The 20,375-nt window shown below is 41.2% G+C and overlaps 1 protein-coding gene across 1 annotated transcript in view; it reads left to right on the forward strand.

The window, feature by feature from the left end:
• Positions 1-20,375, forward strand: part of LOC132102805 (chloride channel protein 1-like) — a 49,231-nt gene that overhangs the window by 25,411 nt on the left and 3,445 nt on the right. Inside the window, exons 4-19 of the mRNA XM_059507462.1 lie at positions 6,700-6,828; positions 7,302-7,435; positions 7,668-7,745; positions 8,766-8,844; positions 10,202-10,327; positions 10,769-10,853; positions 11,135-11,236; positions 11,424-11,508; positions 12,377-12,532; positions 12,623-12,692; positions 16,895-17,005; positions 17,163-17,376; positions 17,573-17,706; positions 18,334-18,515; positions 18,723-18,804; positions 19,010-19,086. Coding sequence (XP_059363445.1) covers positions 6,700-6,828; positions 7,302-7,435; positions 7,668-7,745; positions 8,766-8,844; positions 10,202-10,327; positions 10,769-10,853; positions 11,135-11,236; positions 11,424-11,508; positions 12,377-12,532; positions 12,623-12,692; positions 16,895-17,005; positions 17,163-17,376; positions 17,573-17,706; positions 18,334-18,515; positions 18,723-18,804; positions 19,010-19,086 — 1,844 coding nt within the window. The remainder of the gene's footprint in view (positions 1-6,699; positions 6,829-7,301; positions 7,436-7,667; positions 7,746-8,765; positions 8,845-10,201; positions 10,328-10,768; positions 10,854-11,134; positions 11,237-11,423; positions 11,509-12,376; positions 12,533-12,622; positions 12,693-16,894; positions 17,006-17,162; positions 17,377-17,572; positions 17,707-18,333; positions 18,516-18,722; positions 18,805-19,009; positions 19,087-20,375) is intronic.

The following is a 20,375-nucleotide window of genomic DNA, read 5'->3' on the forward strand; positions in this document are numbered from 1 at the left end:
CAGGTCCAAGTACTCTGCGGGGCACGTTTGATAACACCATGGTCTCCTCCTGAAAGACAGAAACGGGCACAACAGGACAAGCAGAAACCAGACAAGACTCATGACAACTCTCAATCCACAAAGTGACTGTGTTGGAACCCCAATCCACTCGTGGATTATGTTTGACCAACCAGGGGTGACCTAAAACAATGGGAGCGACAGGGGAGTCCATGAGGTAAAAGGATATGGTTTCGATGTGGTTGCCTGAGGTGAGCAGAGCTATGGGTTCAGTGTAGTGAGTGACGTGTGGCAGTTCCTGGCCATTGAGTGTGGTGACATGGATGGGATGACACGGGAAGGACAGGAAGGTTCAGGTGACGTGCAAGGAGAGAGTCAATGAAATTACCTTCGGCCCCAGAGTCCAGAAGGGCGTGACAGTCGTGAGTGTGGTTCTCCCACCGCAGTTTTACCGGAAGGAGAGTCGAAGATGTAGTTGAGGATTTCCCGGCGGAGATCCCACCCGATAGTAGCCTCAAACTTACTACCGGGCTGGCTCTTTTACCAGGAATGAATGGAGGGAATGATCCGAGCCACCGCAACACAAACATAGTTCTTGGGACCTCCGCCTCTCTCTCTCCTTCCGGGAAAGCCAAGCTCTACCCACCTGCATGGGTTCGTGATCGTAGACGGGACCGACCATGTTCTCTCGACTCGAGTGGCCCGGTTCCGGAGAGACGTGGTGGCGTGATGGACTGGTTTGTTTACCAAGGCGATTAATCCGGGCGTCCACCCGGAGTGCCAGGTCGATGAGACCGTTGAGTGTTGGGGGCAACTCGAGGAGGTAGATCTCCTTATGAACACGGTCGGCCAGCCCATGCAGGAATCAATCCCACTGCGCCGCCTTGTTCCACTGGCACGCGGCCGCCAGGGTGCGAAACTGGATGGAGTAATCCGCCACCGATTTCCCTTGTCGGAGGTCCGAGAGTTGGTGAGCGACCTCCCTGCCTGCTGCGGCTCGATCGAATACTCTTTTAATTTCTTCGGAGAGGGCGTGGAATGAGGTGCAACACAGATGTCGATTCTCCCACACCACTGTCACCCATAAGACGCAACCTTGGACTCTTCCGTCGCAAAGGTGTGGGGCTGCAATGCAAAATGGATGAAACATTTGTTAACGAAAGTCTTGTAAAAGTTAGGCTCACCGGAGTAACTCTCTGGCACCGGAAGTCGCGGCTCTGGCCAGAAGTGGTCCTGGGAGATCTCCCGGGGGACGGGCGGCACAGGCGGTGCGGTGGGCGCAGAGTGAGAGGTGAGTTGATGGATCTGCTGGGTGAGCTCGGACACCTGTGTCACCAGCGCTTGGATCACGAGTCCAGTGTTCACAATGCTCTCTTGCTGCTGATCCATGCGGTTGATGCTGTGATGGATGAATTCCGAGAGTGAAGTGGTGCTCGCTGCTTCTATGTTTAGGTCAGAGCGTTCTGTAACGACGGGGTGAAAGGAGTGGCTGGAAGCAAGTGCGAGTTAACAATGTTTAATGAAATCAATGATACAGTATATAAAGAAGAGACAATGATGACACTGAAGGGAATACACAGTCCAGGATGGTGCAGGTGAGTGAAGGATCCGGATGATGGAGATGAGTTGGCAGCAGGAGAGGGTGACACAGGAACTGCGGGGAAGTGAGCCGAAGGTAAGTAATGTTGTTGTTGGTGATGTGCGAAGAGTGGACGGGGTTCCGGGGAGACACGGACATCCAATGCACAAACACACAAGAAAGCAAACATCAGACGAAGTACATGAAACAACGCTCTCACAAACACAAGAAGCTAGACAGACCAATATATAGGGATGAGTAATGAGTGACAGATGTTGCTGATGACTATTAGTGGAGACGCCCACAAATCAATCAGTGCTGATGCGTAACACACAGACTTCACTGTGCAAAACCCTGAGATCACGGTTTAACAACCGTGACACACTGTCACTTCCGGGGCTTGATCATGCCTCGCCGGGGCTTCCTTGGGGCCAACGGCCAGGGTTTTTTGGCCCGACGAAAACCTTGGGCCAAAGCAGGCCAGCTGGGGCTAGAGGAGAGGTTATGAACAAAGGCGGAGCTTCTCCGCGTCTGGAGAGCTCAGCGCTGCAGATCTTTTCAGAAAGATAACAGCTATAACACCAGTAAGACTAAAGACTTTTAAAAATAAGTTGAGCTCAAAACTCACTCTTAGTCAGCAGCGAGTGTTTGAAATAACTCGATCCAATGTGGATTATAATCACTAAAAAAGGCAATAATATTTATAAGCGATGTAAAAGACATTACTAAACATTAACGTTACCATAGTAAACATGGTAAATGCAACCAGGAGAAATCAGACGTCAACTTCTTATCCTCTATCACAATCGTGTATTTATTTATAGTAACTTATATTATCTGTCATAAATCTCATCTCGAGAGTTATTGTTACAGGTGAGGTAGTGCTAAACGTAAAACAACGGGAGAGAAGAGGATTTGGGACAAATAAGGAGTTTACTGATGATGGAGAACACAGACAATATACAAGATTACATTTAGCATACATTCAATAAACACATCTACAACGATCAACATCGACAATAATCACGGACAAGGGAGAACTAAACAGACCAGGTATTTAAACACACAGGTGATGAGGGAACTGGGGACAGGTGAGGATCAATCAATTAACTAAAACAAGAAAAGGAAGATGAGCAAATAAGGAAACCAAAAGTTCATAAACGTTACAGTTCGTCCCCTCCCGGAAAGGTGCGTCCTCGCACCACAAGAGGAATACCAGCGGAGGGAGGGTGGGGGTTCTGGAGGCGGGCGAGGAGCAGGCCAGGAGCAGGTGACGAGGAAGCATGGAGGTAGGGACCAGGGCGGAGTGAATGGAGGGAGGAGCCAGGGAGGAGCCCGGAGCAGGAGGAGCCAGATGGTCCACCAGAGACCAGCCAGGACGGAGATCCATGGTGGAGTCGACGGCGGGAGGAGCCACGGTGGAGAAGCGGCCGACGACACCAGGGGGCCGACAGGAGGAGACTGCACCGGTGGGTGAGGAGCCCAAGATGGAGCAGCATAGCCGCAGAGCCAGGGTGACGTCGAGGATCCGGAGGGCCTAGGTGGAGCAGAAGGCTCTGGCGACCAAGGCGGAGGCTGGGTCCTGGAAGACCGCTGTGGAGCCGAAGTGACGGAGGATGACGGTGGAACCAGAGGGAAGGAGGAGCCTGACAGAGCCGGAGGGATGGAGTGACAAGGAGGAACCAGAGGAGTGGGGTCCCGAGGCGGCGGATGGTCGACGACTGACCAAGGTGGAGCCGGAGGGACGAGGGAGCCCGGTGGAGCAGGTGGGATGACAGGCCACGGTGGAGACGAGGGAGCTAGGAGCCAAGGCGGAGCCGCTGGGTCGAAGGACGGAGGAGGAGTCCAGGGCTCGGAGGCTGGAGGTGGAGACAGGGCCTTAACATGCCAAGGCGGAGCTGGAGACTGGCAGTCCAGCGGCGAACCATCGCGCCCAGATGGCGCGGACTGAGGGTGAGCTGCGGGACTGACTGGCACCAGCAGGGATGACGAGGAACTGGCTGGTCTAGGAGGAGGAGAGAGAGGAAGGATGGGAGGAAACACAGGAGGATCAGGGCTGGACGGAACCAGCAGTAGTGGAGCAGAGGGACTGGCAGGTTTAGGAGGAGGTGGGAGAGGGAGGCTGGGAGGGAGTACAGGAGACACAGAAGATTCAGAGCTGGGCGGAACCAGCGGAGACGCAGAAGATTCAGAGCTGGGCAGAACCAGCGGAGACGCAGAAGATTCAGAGCTGGGCGGAACCAGCGGAGACGCAGAAGATTCAGAGCTGGGCGGAACCAGCAGAGAGACAGAAAATTCAGGGCTGGGCGGAACCAGCGGAGAAACAGAAAACTCAGGGCTGGGCGGAACCAGCGGCGAAACAGAAAACTTAGGGCTGGGCGGAACCAGCGGAGAAACAGAAAATTCATAGCTGGGCGGAACCAGCGGAGAAACAGAAAATTCAGGGCTGGGCGGAACCAGCGGAAATGGAGCATAGGAACTGACTGGAAGAGGTAGGAGTGGGAGACTGAGAGGGTATACAGGGGGATCAGGGCTGGATGGAACCAGCGGAAGATACAGGAATTACCTCCATAGACCAGTCAATTAGATCCAGAAGTTGCTCCATATTTCCCGAGATCGAATACAGCTCACCCTCAGTCGCAGGAGTGTGGGCAGGGCTTTCCTCCACGCCCTCGATCTCCACGAGGACTCCCACGATGCACGGTGTTGCCGGCTCACACACCTGGTCAGTCGCGCTCTCGAGATCCTGCTTCCTGTCAGAGGATGGCTCGGGCTCTGCGGCTGCGGTGGGCTCTGGCTCCGTGTGTCGAGATGGTGGCTGGCTGGTCTCTGGGTCAGGAGTGGGGCTGGAGATATCGTCCTCGGCGTTGCAGATGGTCCATGACGATCCATTTTTCTCCAGCACCCACTCCACAAAAGCGGCGAAATCCTCTCGGGGACCGTTCGCTGGTAGGCGTGCCTTACTCCGCTCGCTCAGGCCGGTGTAGAAAAAGTTAGAGAGCGAGCGGTCGGGGAAGTTAGTAAGGCACGCCAGATCTAAAAAGTCCCTGGTGTGGTCCTCCAGCGAATGGTCCAGTTGCTCCAGGCACAGGAGACGGACTGCTGGGATGGCCATTCCTGGAGAGGAGGAAAAGAAAGCAAAAAATAAATGAAAGAAAAAACGCTGCTAAATTAAACTATACTGTTTGGGTCCGTGATTCTGTTACAGGTGAGGTAGTGCTAAACGTAAAACAACGGGAGAGAAGAGGATTTGGGACAAATAAGGAGTTTACTGATGATGGAGAACACAGACAATATACAAGATTACATTTAGCATACATTCAATAAACACATCTACAACGATCAACATCGACAATAATCACGGACAAGGGAGAACTAAACAGACCAGGTATTTAAACACACAGGTGATGAGGGAACTGGGGACAGGTGAGGATCAATCAATTAACTAAAACAAGAAAAGGAAGATGACCAAATATGGAAACCAAAAGTTCATAAACGTGACAGTTATAGCTCCACGTTTCCTATTATAAAGATATAATAATGTTTTTGTCCGGGAGCTTTTATCAAAATAAAGATATTATCATTCATTCTAAATGTGATGTATAGGCTACTGTGGCTACAAATAAACAGAAACAGACTCGACTGAATAAGCAGGCTATTTTCATAAGCGTTAAAAATAAATAAATAAAATAGAAATACATTTATTTCTGTGTGATTAATTTTGAGTCCTGATAAATTAATTCATTATGATCAATGTATTATTTTTTCAATAGTAAAACATTGATGCTTTTGAATTGGAATATTAAACAAAGCATGCAAACAAACGGCCGCTTTTATCGTGTGTGATCGTGCTAGTTCCAGTGACTTATTTCTTATTTTTCTGATAACTTCTCTTTGTTGGTGAAATGATGAGGTTGCGTGACGTTGTTCCTGAGAGGCGTGTAAAGGGCGTGTTTTAGTGACGCGCAACAGTGCTTCAGGCCCTGACTGTGGAAACCCTGCCCTATTCTGGCCTCGGTGCTACTGGCCCAGGGCTATGAGCCCCGCCCGGCTCATTTTAAGCCCTGGCTCGCACTGGCTCCACAGTGGAAATGAGGCTCATGGCTACCGGTGGTTACACACATCCATCACACATTTCTTTTGTGCAACTTAAGAAAGAAAAAGACTAAATGATGACATAATTTTCATTTCAGGGTGAATTATCCCTTAATAGTGTTTTCTTTTAATCAAATTTACTTAGATTTTCAAAAAAAAAAAAAGCCCTCTTACTTGTAATATGGCATGATGGCCCAAATTAAAGGTCATCACTGGCCAACTTGCTTTGAGCGTCTCTGATTTAGTGCGTCTGCCAGTTCTGAGAAAATCTGTCCTTTGGAGCTGAAAGGGAGCCAATTACTGATACTGGGAACAGAGATAGAGTTATCTCCCAAGGAGTATTGTTTTGGCAATTGTCTTGCCAAAATGAAATAATAAATGCATTGTTAATGCATTCACAATCCCTTATACTGTAATACACATAAAACAAAGTGTGTAAATTTGTACCCTAAATGTAACAATTATTTTTATATAATGTGTTACATTTAATCAACACCCAATTTCTTATGTTGTATAATAGGTTTTCATGTTTTAATGCATTATAATGTTATAATGTATTATGTGTATTATATAGCATTTTGAAAAGAAATAGTTCACCCAAAATGAAAATTTGCTGGAAATGTACCCACCCTCAGGTCATCTCAGATGTCGATGTGTTTGATTCGTCATCAGATTTTTAAAAATGTAGAATTACATCACTTGCTCATGGATCCTCTTCAGCGAATGGGTGCCGCCAGAGTGAGCGTTAAAACTGATTATAAAAATGCCAAAGTAATCAACTTGACTCCAGTCCATCAATTAACGTATTCTGAAATAAATCAATTTTTGGGTAAACTATTCCTTGAATACCAGGCTTCAAGTGGTACAATATGTTTAATGAAATGAAAGAATTTATATTAATTTTTTTAACACTTCAATATTTTTCTTCCCCATTCGTAATTATTATGGGACCTGCCTTAGTGTGATCAAATACACAGTGTCCTACAGCAGAACTTCTCTTAAACCTATCTTTTTTCTCTCTCTCTCAGCATATAAGTGGATGTATGGAGAGCTGAAGGGGAATGTGGCTCTGCAGTATCTGGCCTGGGTCTCGTATCCCATCATTCTCATCGTGTTTGCATCCTTCTTCTGCCACCTGGTCTCTCCACAAGCTATTGGTTTGTTCATTTCATCATCCTCTAATTCCTGCTTTTATTACCTTGTATTATTTCTGTTTGTCTTCCGTTCTTTACCCTTGCATTTACGTCTCTATTTTGGTTCTCTGCTCACAATGTCACAAATCATTTTTGTGTCCCTCTGTTCTAGTACTCCGCTATTATGCTGCATATTCAATTTTTGTCTAGTTTTTTTCCTCAATCCACCTTAACCACCCACAACACTTCAAATCTTCCTGCCCTCTTTTCAAGATTTGATCATCACAGCCTCGTTTTCTCTTCCTTTCTCTCACCTCTGCACGCCACAGTTGTTTTGATAGCTTTCTCGTGTGCTTCACATCAGACTAGAGGATACACACCAGTCTTCTTTCTTCTTTTATAATCAGTGTGACAAGACCTAAACTCTTTTTTGTTTTATGGATTAATTTCATACGTTTTGCTCCTTCTCTCTTGAAAATCTTTTCTCTGTCCCTCAGGCTCTGGGATCCCTGAGCTCAAGACCATTCTCAGAGGTGTGGTGTTAAAGGAGTATCTGACGCTCAAGGCATTTGTGGCTAAAGTCATCGGTCTTACGGCTGGGCTGGGCAGTGGTATGCCCATCGGGAAGGAGGTAGACCTCTGACTGCTACTTTATCATTTAAAATATTTACGTATGAATGTACAATATTTTATTGAAATATATAGATCATTTTACATTTAGTTCAATTCAGTATTTGCTTACTGGTGGCGGGTCTTTGTTGGGTTCAAAGGAATACATTTTGTTACATAAACTCTCCTCATAGATACAGTACATTATTCATCTGCTGCAGTTTATTGATTAATATTCTCCATTACATCCTCAGGGTCCTTTTGTGCATATTGCCAGCATTTGTGCAGCAGTGCTGAGCAGGGTCATGTCCATCTTCACCGGTGTGTATGAGGTAAAAATCAGTCCCTGTGAGCTTGTTCGTCTGTGTTAGTGTGTGTGTGTGTATGTGTGTGTGTGTGTGTGTGTGTGGCACGAGGGTGTGAATAACTCTTCAGAAGCTGCTGATCTAGGATCAAGTTTCTTCTCATTGGCTTATAAATTCCCACTCCACACAGCAGCCCTCACAAGTTAGTTTATGAGTAGACTGATGCCAAAACCTGTCTCTGATCAACATTCAACAATTATGATGAACTTATGATGAGCTTTTGAATGTTATACTCAGTTTATTATTACAATTTGTGTGAGTGTCTAATGTTTATGAATTTAAATATATGCTTGTCATACTAATTGCATATTTCTCTCCTCTCATTCCCTGTATACTCTTTTTATCCCCATCTCATTGTCTCTCCCCTAACACCTCATTATTTTTGTCTGTCTGTATTAATAGTGATGGTATTTTTTGGCATGTGTCTTGAATATGTGTCCTGATGCAGTTATTTTAACCTCATCCAAATGACCCAGAATAGTGCCCATGTTCAGGATCTGATGGTGTGTGCCTGTGCGGTGGGTGTGGCCACCTGTTTCGCCGCCCCAGTGGGAGGCAAGTCACGCCCACTTTTACCCAGCATGCATTGCAGTGTGCCATGTATACACACTGTACACTGTACTTTACAACAGCATGTTTGTCCTTCTCATCTCCTTTCTCTTTTTTAGTGCGTTTTTGATTAGTTGGTATATGTGTACAGCTTTGGTTTGCCTCTCTTTGCCACACAATTGTGCATTCACATAATCCTTTTGTTTTTCCTTTGCTTCTCTTTATCCATCATTCCCTATATTTCTCCTTCCATTCGGCTTTACTCTTTTTTTATTCTTCTCTGTCCGTCCCTCGCATTGTACCCGCTGACATTCCTAATCTATTCTTCTCTTTACATCCCTTAATCTCCCTCCCCTCTAACACCCCTGTTCTCCTTTCTGCCTTCACCTCAAACTCCCTCTCTCTCTCTTTCTCTCTCTTCTGTCTCGGTGTCAGTAGAACCCCTATGGTTACACAGACATACTGACAGTAGGATGTGCTGTTGGGGTGGGCTGCTGTTTTGGGACTCCCCTTGGAGGTAAAAATCTCTCATTCTTTCTATCCCCGTAGTTTTCAGTTCCTCATCCTTCTTTTTCAGCTTGGTGCCTGCTGAATAATTAACCTTGTCAACACTTCATAGTTAAAGCACCCCGTGTGTTATAAATTCATATGCTGTGCATGCTTTATGTATTTTAAACAGTGTGTTCTCTCAGAGGAGAGCTTGTTAAAGAGCGTGCCAGAACATTAGAAGTACTTTTAAAGAGTGCATGTGGATTTCACAAAGTTTTTGAGTCTGAATGTAAATTCTTTTAAACGTATTTCATTATTTAATGAAGTATGAATTTTTTGGTGATAAAATACTTTTGAAAAGCTTAATATCCATAAAATATCTATAAGCCATTGGTCAGTTGATTTGAGTGTAAGTGTAAACACTTTAGCATTAATGCTACTCTAATTATTAAATTATCATTGTTTTAGAGTACACTTTTTCAGCGGCCTTGGTTCCAGAAGTATTTTTGCCATAGGTATAAAAAAATACTTTGTTAACAAGCTATAAGTTATTAACCAAACTAACTAACTACAATCAAATGAAGCATCGTGAATGACAATATCATTATTAAAACAAGGGAAGAAAAAAAATCTATTGATTTCAAGATGGTGGTTATATATAGAAACAATATTTTTTATGTTTATGGCAAAATATGCAGTTTGAGAGTATTGGGAAGTACAGTGTAGGGAGATTGGTGTCTTATTATGTCATTATCTGCTTTTCATGTGAATGGTCAGGTGCAGAAGTGCTCTTTGGAGACGATTTGCTTGTCAGATTTCTTTACAATATCATGGCCACTTTTGCTTTCACCAGGAATTCCATGGTTAAACAAAATTATTTATGAAAGAAGTTGAAATGATAGCTTCAACAAAACCATGGACAGTTGATTAACATCCTCATAGTGCAGAATAGGTCTGTATTTAGAGGTTTATAAATTAATATTATAAGACAACTGAAAGAAAATTATTGAGATTTTTACTTCTGGAAGCCAAATGTGTTGCTTTCCTTGACTGTGTTGGATTGTTTGTGCCTCTTAACCAGCCCGACACAGCAATGCTGTCTCAACCAATGGAGTGAGTTTGGGGCGGGGTATCTGTATGACTGACCAATAGCAGATGGGGAGAGTCTTTGGGGAAGACTGTTTGAAAAGAGTCATTATTTTTGCTTTTTTACATTATTTATTATTAATCTATTTTAATATATTTTTAATTATTAATATATTTTTAGCTATTATAATTTGTTTTTGTTAGTACTATTTCACTATTATGTTCTGTTTCTAAATTGCTTTCTCAGCTTTTATTTAACTTTTTTTTTAATCTATTACTATTCTTGCTCTATCTCTCAGGTGTGTTGTTCAGTATTGAGGTCACGTCGACATACTTTGCAGTGAGGAATTACTGGAGAGGATATTTTGCTGCCACGTTCAGTGCCTTCATATTTCGAGTACTGTCAGTGTGGAACAAAGATTCTGGTGAGACACACACACACACACAAGCAGATATGATTAATTAATAATAAATTAATTTCATGCTAGATGTTAAGTTGTCCACTGCTTACTGATCTCTATAAATGAAATAAATTATACAACATTTGGTTCTGGTCATCAGTTTTAATCAGCTGAGCAATGTTCCAAAAGTGCTGATGTACAGTTCAACAACAATGAGACTTTTCACTCTTTCTGTCAGTCTGCTTGTGTGTGTTTGCATGTTTAAGACAGGCTTTCAGTCTGTTTATTAGTGTTGTGTATTTTTCAGTGACTTATTTTGTAGGTTACATTGTTAAAGCAGTAGATGAGTGAGTCACTGAATCATTCACTCTTATATTCTTATAATAATGTTTATTTCACTAAACAGACACCATTGTTGACACACAACATTTAAATATGGTTAAGACATGTTTGTTTTTCCCACAGTTACGATAACAGCACTGTTTCGTACAAACTTTCGTATGGACTTCCCCTTTGACCTGCAGGAACTGCCAGCTTTTGCAATAATTGGGTGTGTGGGTTAGTGTGTGTCTATGTATGTACATGTACAGTTATTGATTCATTATGTGTATATGCACCTAAAAAAGATTGTTTACCATAAATGTAGCTGTATATATAAAGTGAAAGTATGGTGTACAGAGGTACAGAGACTCGAACTCGCTACATTTGGGTTACAAGTCCGACTCTCTAACCATTAGACCATGACTGCCCCATCAAATGTTGTATCTTCAAATAGATTTCACAATTTTTGATCTCCAGCTGATGTTTCAAAATTTGTGTGTGTGTTTGTAGGATCTCATGTGGGTTTCTAGGGGCATTCTTTGTTTATCTGAACAGACAAGTTGTTTTGATCATGAGGAGACCGACAGCTCTTACACACTTCCTCACAAAACAGCAAGTCACCATTTACATATGAATAAACTCTTTTCATAAAACAATTTTAGCTTTGAATTAATTTATTATTCTATTGTTTTACTTGTATTGCATATGACATTGACTGTGATATTAATAGCATCAAAATTTCATGATAATACAGCATTACAGTTGTAATTACGCCTGTCCTTTTGTTTGTTTGTTGTAGCCGGCTGATTTACCCTGGTGCTGTGACACTAATTATAGCCTCCTTCACATTTCCTCCGGGCTTCGGCCAGTTCATGGCTGGAGAGGTGTGTATTTGCTTGGATATAGTATCCAAGATATAGAGCAGTGTTACTCAGACTTAACTTAACGTTTTTTTTTTTTTTTTTTTTTTTTGCAAGAGCCAAATTTAAACAACCTTTGATCATACACTAAATTATTATGGTTTGAAACTAATATTTTAAATGTGCACTCAGGTTTTCCTGTTTTTACATTGACAGTTTGTTTGCTGAACTTCACAAAAAAACATGTTTGTTTTCTTTTCTTTTCCATTGATGTGTTTGGGGTGGCACTTTAAAGTCGACTGATTAAGTTGTTATTGTGTCTGCTTATGTATGTACATTGTGCTTGTTATATTGTTTGGTTTGTTGTTTATATGTGCTTTTATCTTTATGTTTTGTAAAGAACTGGCTTTATAAACTGGCTTTATAAGTGCTTTATAAACTAAACATTATTATTGTGTATTATTATTATTGTGTATTATTATCTACATAGTATTGTTATTATTATCTTTATTATTATTATTATTATCTATGCCTGAATGTCATGTGTGGGTCTCTGTAATCATGAGTAATTCTTGACCTGTTTTAAAAGGTCTGGTCATGTGACCTCAACATGGTGGCACCCAAATGGGGGTGACCCGCTCGATGTAGAATTAAGCAGCTTTTTATTTTTTATTAACCTCATGTGAGTATTTATCATATTACTGATATTTCCCGAACTTTCTTTTCATTTTAAAAAACTGAGTGCACCTTTAATTTGTGAGATTACATCCCTACGCACCAATTCTTACACCATTGTAGGTTTTCACTTTCTCACTTTTTATTAATGCGTTATTAATGCATCCTTTGGAAGTCTTTTAATATGTGGAATATCGGTTTCTCTTTTGTCACACAGCTGATGCCAAGAGAGTGCATTAATTCACTGTTTGATAACTTCACTTGGACAAAGATCTGGGATTCACCGGCTCCTCCCGGATTGGGTCGCTCTGCTGCCTGGCTCCACCCACAAGTCAGCGTCTTCGTCATCCTTCTCCTCTTCTTCGTCATGAAGGTGCTGGCTTGTTGTTGAAAGACTTTTGTAAACAAATTTTATAATATATGCGCCATGCGGAGTAATTTCCTTTTGGTCTCCCGTTCGCAGTTCTGGATGTCTGCGGTCTCTACTACAATGCCAGTCCCTTCTGGAGCTTTCATGCCGGTTTTTACATTGGGTCAGTCATTCCTTTTTGATTAGCATGTCATGTAACTTTCTGAGACCTAGCTATTTATTTTGCATATTAAATTGGACAAATCATTTTGTTTATATCTAAGTGTCCATATATGCAAAGTTCTGATGCAACTTAAATAAATCACTGTACGCTTTTATGTGCTATCAAATATTTAGTGGGTATGGCTAGTATAATATAAATCCTGTGAAGCTTGACATGTGAAATAAAAAAACAATTCTCAAATAACTTGATATAGAAGAATATGGAGCTCATGCTCATGGAGGAAAAAACACCTCAATTTTAGTCAGAGGATCAAAACTGATTTTGATCAACTGCAATTTAGTGCAGTTGCTGATATTTATTTTGCCAAAGGTAAGTGTCACACTATGCTGCCAGAAGGAACATGGAGCGAAAGAGAATCTAAAGCTACGTTCACACTGCAGGCTGAAACGACCCAATTCTGATTTTTTTGCCCCTATGCGACCTGTATCTGATCTTTTCATGACAGTCTTGAACGACACAGATCCGATCTTTTCAAATGTGACCCAGGCCACTTGGGTATGTGGTCCTGAATCCGATACGTATCCAATCTTTTGAAATGCGACCTCCGTCTGAACGGCCAGGCCACATGTATCCAACCCATACGTCATTGATACGCTACAAACGTCATAATTCTGCGTTGAAATAGGCGGGAACAAGAAGATAAACTGATGAATTCTGTATTAGTGAAGCCACTCACATCAGTATCCCACCACTCCTGGCTGCGACTCCGTACCCACACATTTCTCTGTTCCGACGTTGCCAACACTGCTCCACAAAACGCCATGGCCAAAAACCTTGCTCTCCTCCTTCTTTTTAATTTTCTTCTTAAAACGAGAAGATTGTAATTGTGCTGGCTCCGTTGGGAAAATAACTTTAATATTGCAAAAAGAGCTCCGCTGTTGACTACACTGTTGTTGATATCCATGTTTAACGTTAGCTACTTCCGCAAACAATGAGTGTGCGAGTGACGTCGTTGAGCGTTGAGTACTCTTCTGCGCATGCGGGTCACTTCTGGGTCATTTCACGTTCACACAGGAGATCACAAAAGGTCGCATTTAATTGAAAATGTGAACGGCCTTGCAAAAAAATCAAATTTTTTCAAAAAAATCAGAATTGAGCATTAAGCCCTGCAGTGTGAATGTAGCCTAAATAGTCTTTATTAATCCAACACAGGAGTAAACCCAACAGGGAGAACAGGAGGAAGACACAAATGGAAATTGTAACTGATAGACCTGACAAAACTGAACTGAAAGGACTAGGGTTATAAAGGCAGGATAATAGGGGAAACACAGGTGTATGGAATCAACTAATAATCAGACTAAACAATGACAGGAAACAGACCAAATAAAGGCAAAACAGGAACTGAAACACATGACAAAACAGGTCCAATCTTGACAGTAAGATGCAGTTCTGATAGCTTGTAATGTAAATCAGATCTTTATAACAGTATAGCAGACTGCTTACCGTATTTTCCGGACTATAAGTGACACTTTTTTTTTCATAGTTTGGCTGTTCCTGCGACTTATAGTCAGGTGCGATTTATTTATCAAAATTAATTTGACATGAACCGAGAGAAATGAACCAAGAGAAATGAACCAATAGAAAACATTACCGTCTACAGCCGCGAGAGGGCGCTCTATGCTGCTCATTGCTCCTGTAGTCTACACTGAAGACATAGAACGCCCTCTCGCGGCTGTAGACGTTAATGTTTTCTCTTGGTTCTTGGTTCTAAATAAATGCGACTTACAGTCCAGTGCGACTTATATATGTTTTTTTTCCTCATCATGACGTATTTTTGGACTGATGCGACTTATACTCAGGTGTGACTTATAGTCCGAAAAATACGGTACATATATGCATGTAAATATCATGCATATGTAAATTAGTTAGATTATATTTAAATGCTTAGTTTTATGAGTAAAGCTCTGTAATTAAATATTTATTTTTTTTATTGTGGGGGCTTAACATAATTCAAAGCAATCCAATGATGAGTGAGATTCCCCAAAAGCTTATTTGTTTATAAAAGCTTATATTAAAAGTTATTTGATAGTAACATTGTGAATTTTTTTTCTAAAAAATGATGTGTGGATAATCAAGTAAACCAAAGTTTAATCAAGTAAAAAAGTTACAAGTCTTCATCTTAAAATGTCACTAGCAATATAAAATATATTCTACATTTACTTCATGAAAATCTTTAAAGATTTCACATCAAAATGATGTGGACCCTTTTTAGAATGATACTCAAAGCCACACTAAAAGCTTTCAATTGCTAAAACAGTAAAAACGATCAATCAGACAACAAAAGGCATGTGAAAGATTGTGTACAACAGGTTTTTCAGCAACGTTTTGATCATGTTCATTTAAAGGCCTTATGAATTAGCATAGCAAATAACCCTAATAATTGCATAATGAGATATGTATGTGTATATATATATATATATGTGTGTATATATGTGTATATGTATATATATATATATATATATATATATATATATATATATATATATATATATATATATATATATATAACAAACCCGATTCCAAAAAAGTTGGGACACTGTACAAATTGTGAATAAAAACAGAATGCAATGATGTGGAAGTTTCAATTTTCAATATTTTATTTAAAATAAAACAAAAATGACATATCAAATATTTAAACTGAGAATATGTATCATTTTAAAGGAAAAATAAGTTGATTTTGAATTTCATGGCATCAACACATCTCAAAAAAGTTGGGACAAGGCCATGTTTACCACTGTGTGGCATCCCCTCTTCTTTTTATAACAGTCTCCAAACGTCTGAGGACTGAGGAGACAAGTTGCTCAAGTTTAGGAATAGGAATGTTGTCTCATTCTTGTCTAATACAGGCTTCAAGTTGCTCAACTGTCTTAGGTCTTCTGTGTCGCATCTTCCTCTTTATGATGCGCCAGATGTTTTCTAAGGGTGAAAGATCTGGACTGCAGGCTGGCCATTTCAGTACCCGGATCCTTCTTCTACGCAGTCATGATGTTGTAATTGATGCAGTATGTGGTCTGGCATTTTGATGTTGGAAAATGCAAGGTCTTCCCTGAAAGAGATGACGTCTGGATGGGATATGTTGTTCTAGAACTTGGATGTACCTTTCAGCATTGATGGTGCCTTTACAGATGTGTAAGCTGCCCATTTCACATGCACTCATGCAACCCCATACCATCAGAGATGCAGGCTTCTAAACTGAGCGCTGATAACAACTTGGGTTGTCCTCGTCCTCTTTAGTCCTAATGACATGGCATTCCAGTTTTCCAAAAAGAACTTCAAATTTTGATTCGTCTTACCACAGAACAGTTTTCTACTTTGCCACAGTCCATTTTAAATGAGCCTTGGCCCAGAGAAAACGCCTGCGCATCTGGATCATGTTTAGATATGGCTTCTTTTTTATACCTATGTTTTAGCCAGCAACAGCAAATGGCACGGTGGATTGTGTTCTCCGACAATGTTTTCTGGAAGTATTCCTGTGCCCATGTTGTGATTTCCATTACAGTAGCATCCCTGTATGTGATGCAGTGCCATCTAAGGGTCCGAAGATCACGGGCATCCTGTATGGTTTTCCGGCCTTGACCCTTACACACAGAGATTGTTCCAGATTCTCTGAATCTTTGGATGATATTATGCACTGTAGATGATGATAACTTCAAAATCGTTGCAGTTTTTCTCTGAGAAACTCCTTTCTGATATTGCTCCACTATTTTTCACCGCAGCATTGGGGGGATTGGTGATCCTCTGCCCATCTTGACTTCTGAGAGACACTGCCGCTCTGAGAGGCTCTTTTTATACCCAATCATGTTGCCAATTGATCTAATAAGTTGCAAATTGGTCCTCCAGCTGTTCCTTATATGTACATTTAACTTTTCCGGCCTCTTATTGCTACCTGTCCCTGCTTTTTTGGAATGTGTGTCTCTCATGAAATCCAAAATGAGCCAATATTTGGCATAACATTTCAAAATGTCTCACTTTCAACATATGGTATGTTATCTATATTCTGTTGTGAATAAAATATAAGTTTATGAGATTTGTAAATTATTCCATTCCTTTTTTACTCACAATCTTAACTTTGTCCCAACCTTTTTGGAATCAGGTTTGTATTTTTAATTGAGATAATATGATAATGTTTCTGAAACAAGCAGGAGCAGCATTTGGCCGTTTGGTGGGTGAGATTATGGCCACGCTGTTTCCGAATGGAATTCTGTTTGATGGGATCGTGTACCAAATCCTGCCTGGAGGCTATGCAGTGATAGGTCTGCAAATATTCCCCTTCCAGCCAACCCTTCACACCCCTAAAATCCAGTTTTACTCTTAAAGTAGCAGATTTATACTTCTTGTATGATTCCCCTTTCAAATGATCTGCATCTGACTCCTGCTTCTCTCTCTCTCTCTGTGTGTGTGTGTGTGTAGGGGCAGCAGCTATGACAGGAGCAGTCACACACACAGTTTCAACAGCAGTCATCTGTTTTGAACTGACGGGTCAAATCTCGCACATCCTGCCGATGATGGTGGCCGTGATTCTCGCCAACATGGTGGCTCAGGGTCTACAGCCTTCTCTTTATGACTCCATCATCCAGGTCAAAAAGCTGCCCTATCTTCCAGAGCTCAGCATTGGCCACATCAGGTACCAGTACCAGATCTCTAGAGACTGATGTATTCTTAGATGTGATATGGATGTGAATTGATGATAGTATCTTTGACCTCTTTTCCCTTCGTACAGTATGACCTCTTTAGAGGTTTATTTGATGGTTTTGAAATGAAAAAAATTCGGAAAAACTATATTGACAAAATATCTGTCTCTCTCTTTCTCTGCATGTCAGTAAATATAATATATTTGTGGAGGACATCATGGTGAAGAAAATCAAGTTTCTGTCACCTCAGTCCACTTACAGAGAGCTGAACGATCTCCTGGAGTCCACGTCTCTCAAAACCATCCCGCTCGTTGACTCCAAAGGTCTGTGTTGGGTGAAAAGACCACCTTGTAGTCATATTGCAGATTATATTTCCTATTGGAAAGACTAGTTTAGACTGGTGTGAATTTCCTATATAAGATGGTTGAAGACTTAGTGTCTAGTAAAGTCAAATTGTGAGATATACAGTGACAATTGAGGGAAATAAAGACACAATTATGCAACAATGAGATATTAAGTCACACTGGAAAATACAGAAGCCCATTTTCATCAAAGAATACAATATAAAAAGGTAATTATGAAGTAAAGTTGAAAATAACAAATAGTCATAATATTAGAGCAATTATGAGAATTATGAGCAATTGTTAGATACAAAGTCACATTGTGAAAAATACAATTGCAATATTGGGACACAAAATTGCAATTATGAGATATAAATTCACGATGGGTTTTTTCTGTGGCTTCTGCACCATAAGCACACTGTTCATCAGCAAAATAAAACTGGCTAAGCTGGTCAACCAGCATGGTATTTCTGGTTAAATATGGTTCGAAATTTAGTTAAATATAAAAAGCTAGTTAATATATGCTTTTTAGGATTGTCTAACATGTAGATATGTGATTAATCTTTTTGGCAAAAATGTCAAAAAAGTAAATTATTTTCCCATGCTCAGAGTCAATGATTCTGTTGGGCTCCATTGAGAGATGTGAACTTCAGGCCGCCTTGGACTGGTGTCTCTCAGCCGAGAGGCGGGTTTATAACCAAGGTGAGGGCGTTTCCAGCGCGGGGTCACAGGTCAACTGGGAGTCCTTCGCCTTTGTGGATGAGGAGGTTGGAGAGGAGAATAGAGACGAGGTGCAAGGATCTCCACTAGTATTATCACACAGAAAACCCCCTAAGAGAACATCTTTGTTCTCTTGTTTTTTTGCTCAGATGCAGATTTTAAGTTCTCTGATCTGACATCAATAAGCAGAGCTATATGCCAAATTTATGTTCTTTTCTGAAAATCAAGCAAATTATTTGAGCGTACTAATCTCATACTGCTGCTAAAATGATTAACAGGGTAACAGAGTCTCTGAAGAGTGTAATGGACCACTGGGGTCCACCAAAACCACAGACATCTCCACTAATCACACCACATCTGGTAGGTTTATATGTATTGTTGATCTTAAAGGTTCTAGCTGATTAGTATCCAGCTCGACTCCAATTCAGCATATAGAGCTCGTGTTAGAATGTACTCACAAAACCAATTCAATCTCATTCATTCCAGCTAAATGTTCACCAGTGGAAGTTTCTGATGTCAAAGTTGGCTTGTTTAAATTGAACCGGTTTTCTTCAAATCATAACAGGTGCCCTGCAGTCCATGAGGAGGAAGCTTCATCGTCTTTTCTCCTCGTCTTCCCCATCAGGGCAGACTGAACCAGAGGTGTGTTTTTTGGCATGATTGTCATATACTGTACTAGGACAGTGTAACTTACTGAAGACATGAGTGGAGTTAACATGTATGAGTTTAAACTATGAAATCATCTATGGCATGCTTTTAATTATCTCATATCCCTCATTTTGTAAAAACAAATAAACTTTTGTGTACCGTAATGGACCAGCAAGTTTATTGGGTACACGGTAAATGGTTATGGCAGGAGTTTGGATTAAAAAGTAATTAAAAAGTTCAGTTCTTGTTCTGAAGCCTGACAGCATAGGTTTTATTTTATATTACTTAAAAAAATCAAGTAAAAAAATTATAATAATACACCAGCAAAAAAATAAAATAAAATAAAAATTGAAATTGAATATGTATCTGCTAAGCCAGTTACGCAATTGCCTAAAATTAAAGGCTTATATTTAAATAGTGTCTCAATTTTCATGCAATAACCAAAACCAACCAATCAATTGCTATTAAAGGGTTAGTTCACCCAAATATAAAAATTATGTCATTAATAACTTACCCTCATGTCGTTCCAAACCCTTGAGACCTCCATTTATCTTTGGGACACAGTTTAAGATATTTTAGATTTAGTCCGAGAGTTCTCAGTCCCTCCACTGAAACTCTGTGTACGGTATACTGTCCATGTCCAGAAAGGTAAGAAAAACATCATCAAAGTAGTCCATGTGACATCAGAGGGTCAGGTAGAATTTTTTGAAGCATCGAAACATTTTGGTCCAAAAATAGCAAAAACTGAAGATGAACACTGAGCCGAGCCAGATGACGAACGAAAGATTGACTCGTTCTCGAGTCAAGAACCGGTTGCGCTCGACGTAATGGCCTCATTGGCGATGATTTGCTCTTCATTCAAGCCTCGGATTACCCGCGCTCATAACACTAACACAGAATCAGTTCGGTTCAGACTGTCTGCTTCCCGCTGAATCACACATGCACAGTATCATCAGCTCCTCGATTCTTGAATCGGACGCGAGTGACAGAAACGGTTCTTGACTCGTGAACGAGTCAGTCTGTTGTTCATTATCTGGCTCGGCTCGGTGTTCATCTTCAGTTCTCTCTTCACAGCAGTTCAGTCAGTGTACTGTGTGAGTACATGAATTACTCCGGGATATTGGTTTGTTTGAACTCCGAGGGAGTGTCAGCCACATTAAAAAAGTTAACAGCTTAAGTCATTTGTGGATTAATGCGTATTGGAGACGCAAACCGTTTCAAACGATTCAGTTCGATTTGATAAACTGGTTCAAAAAGATCCGGTTACATCGAATGATTGGTTC

The sequence above is a fragment of the Carassius carassius genome, chromosome 24 (genome assembly GCF_963082965.1).
Source record: "Carassius carassius chromosome 24, fCarCar2.1, whole genome shotgun sequence".
Taxonomy (NCBI): domain Eukaryota; kingdom Metazoa; phylum Chordata; class Actinopteri; order Cypriniformes; family Cyprinidae; genus Carassius; species Carassius carassius.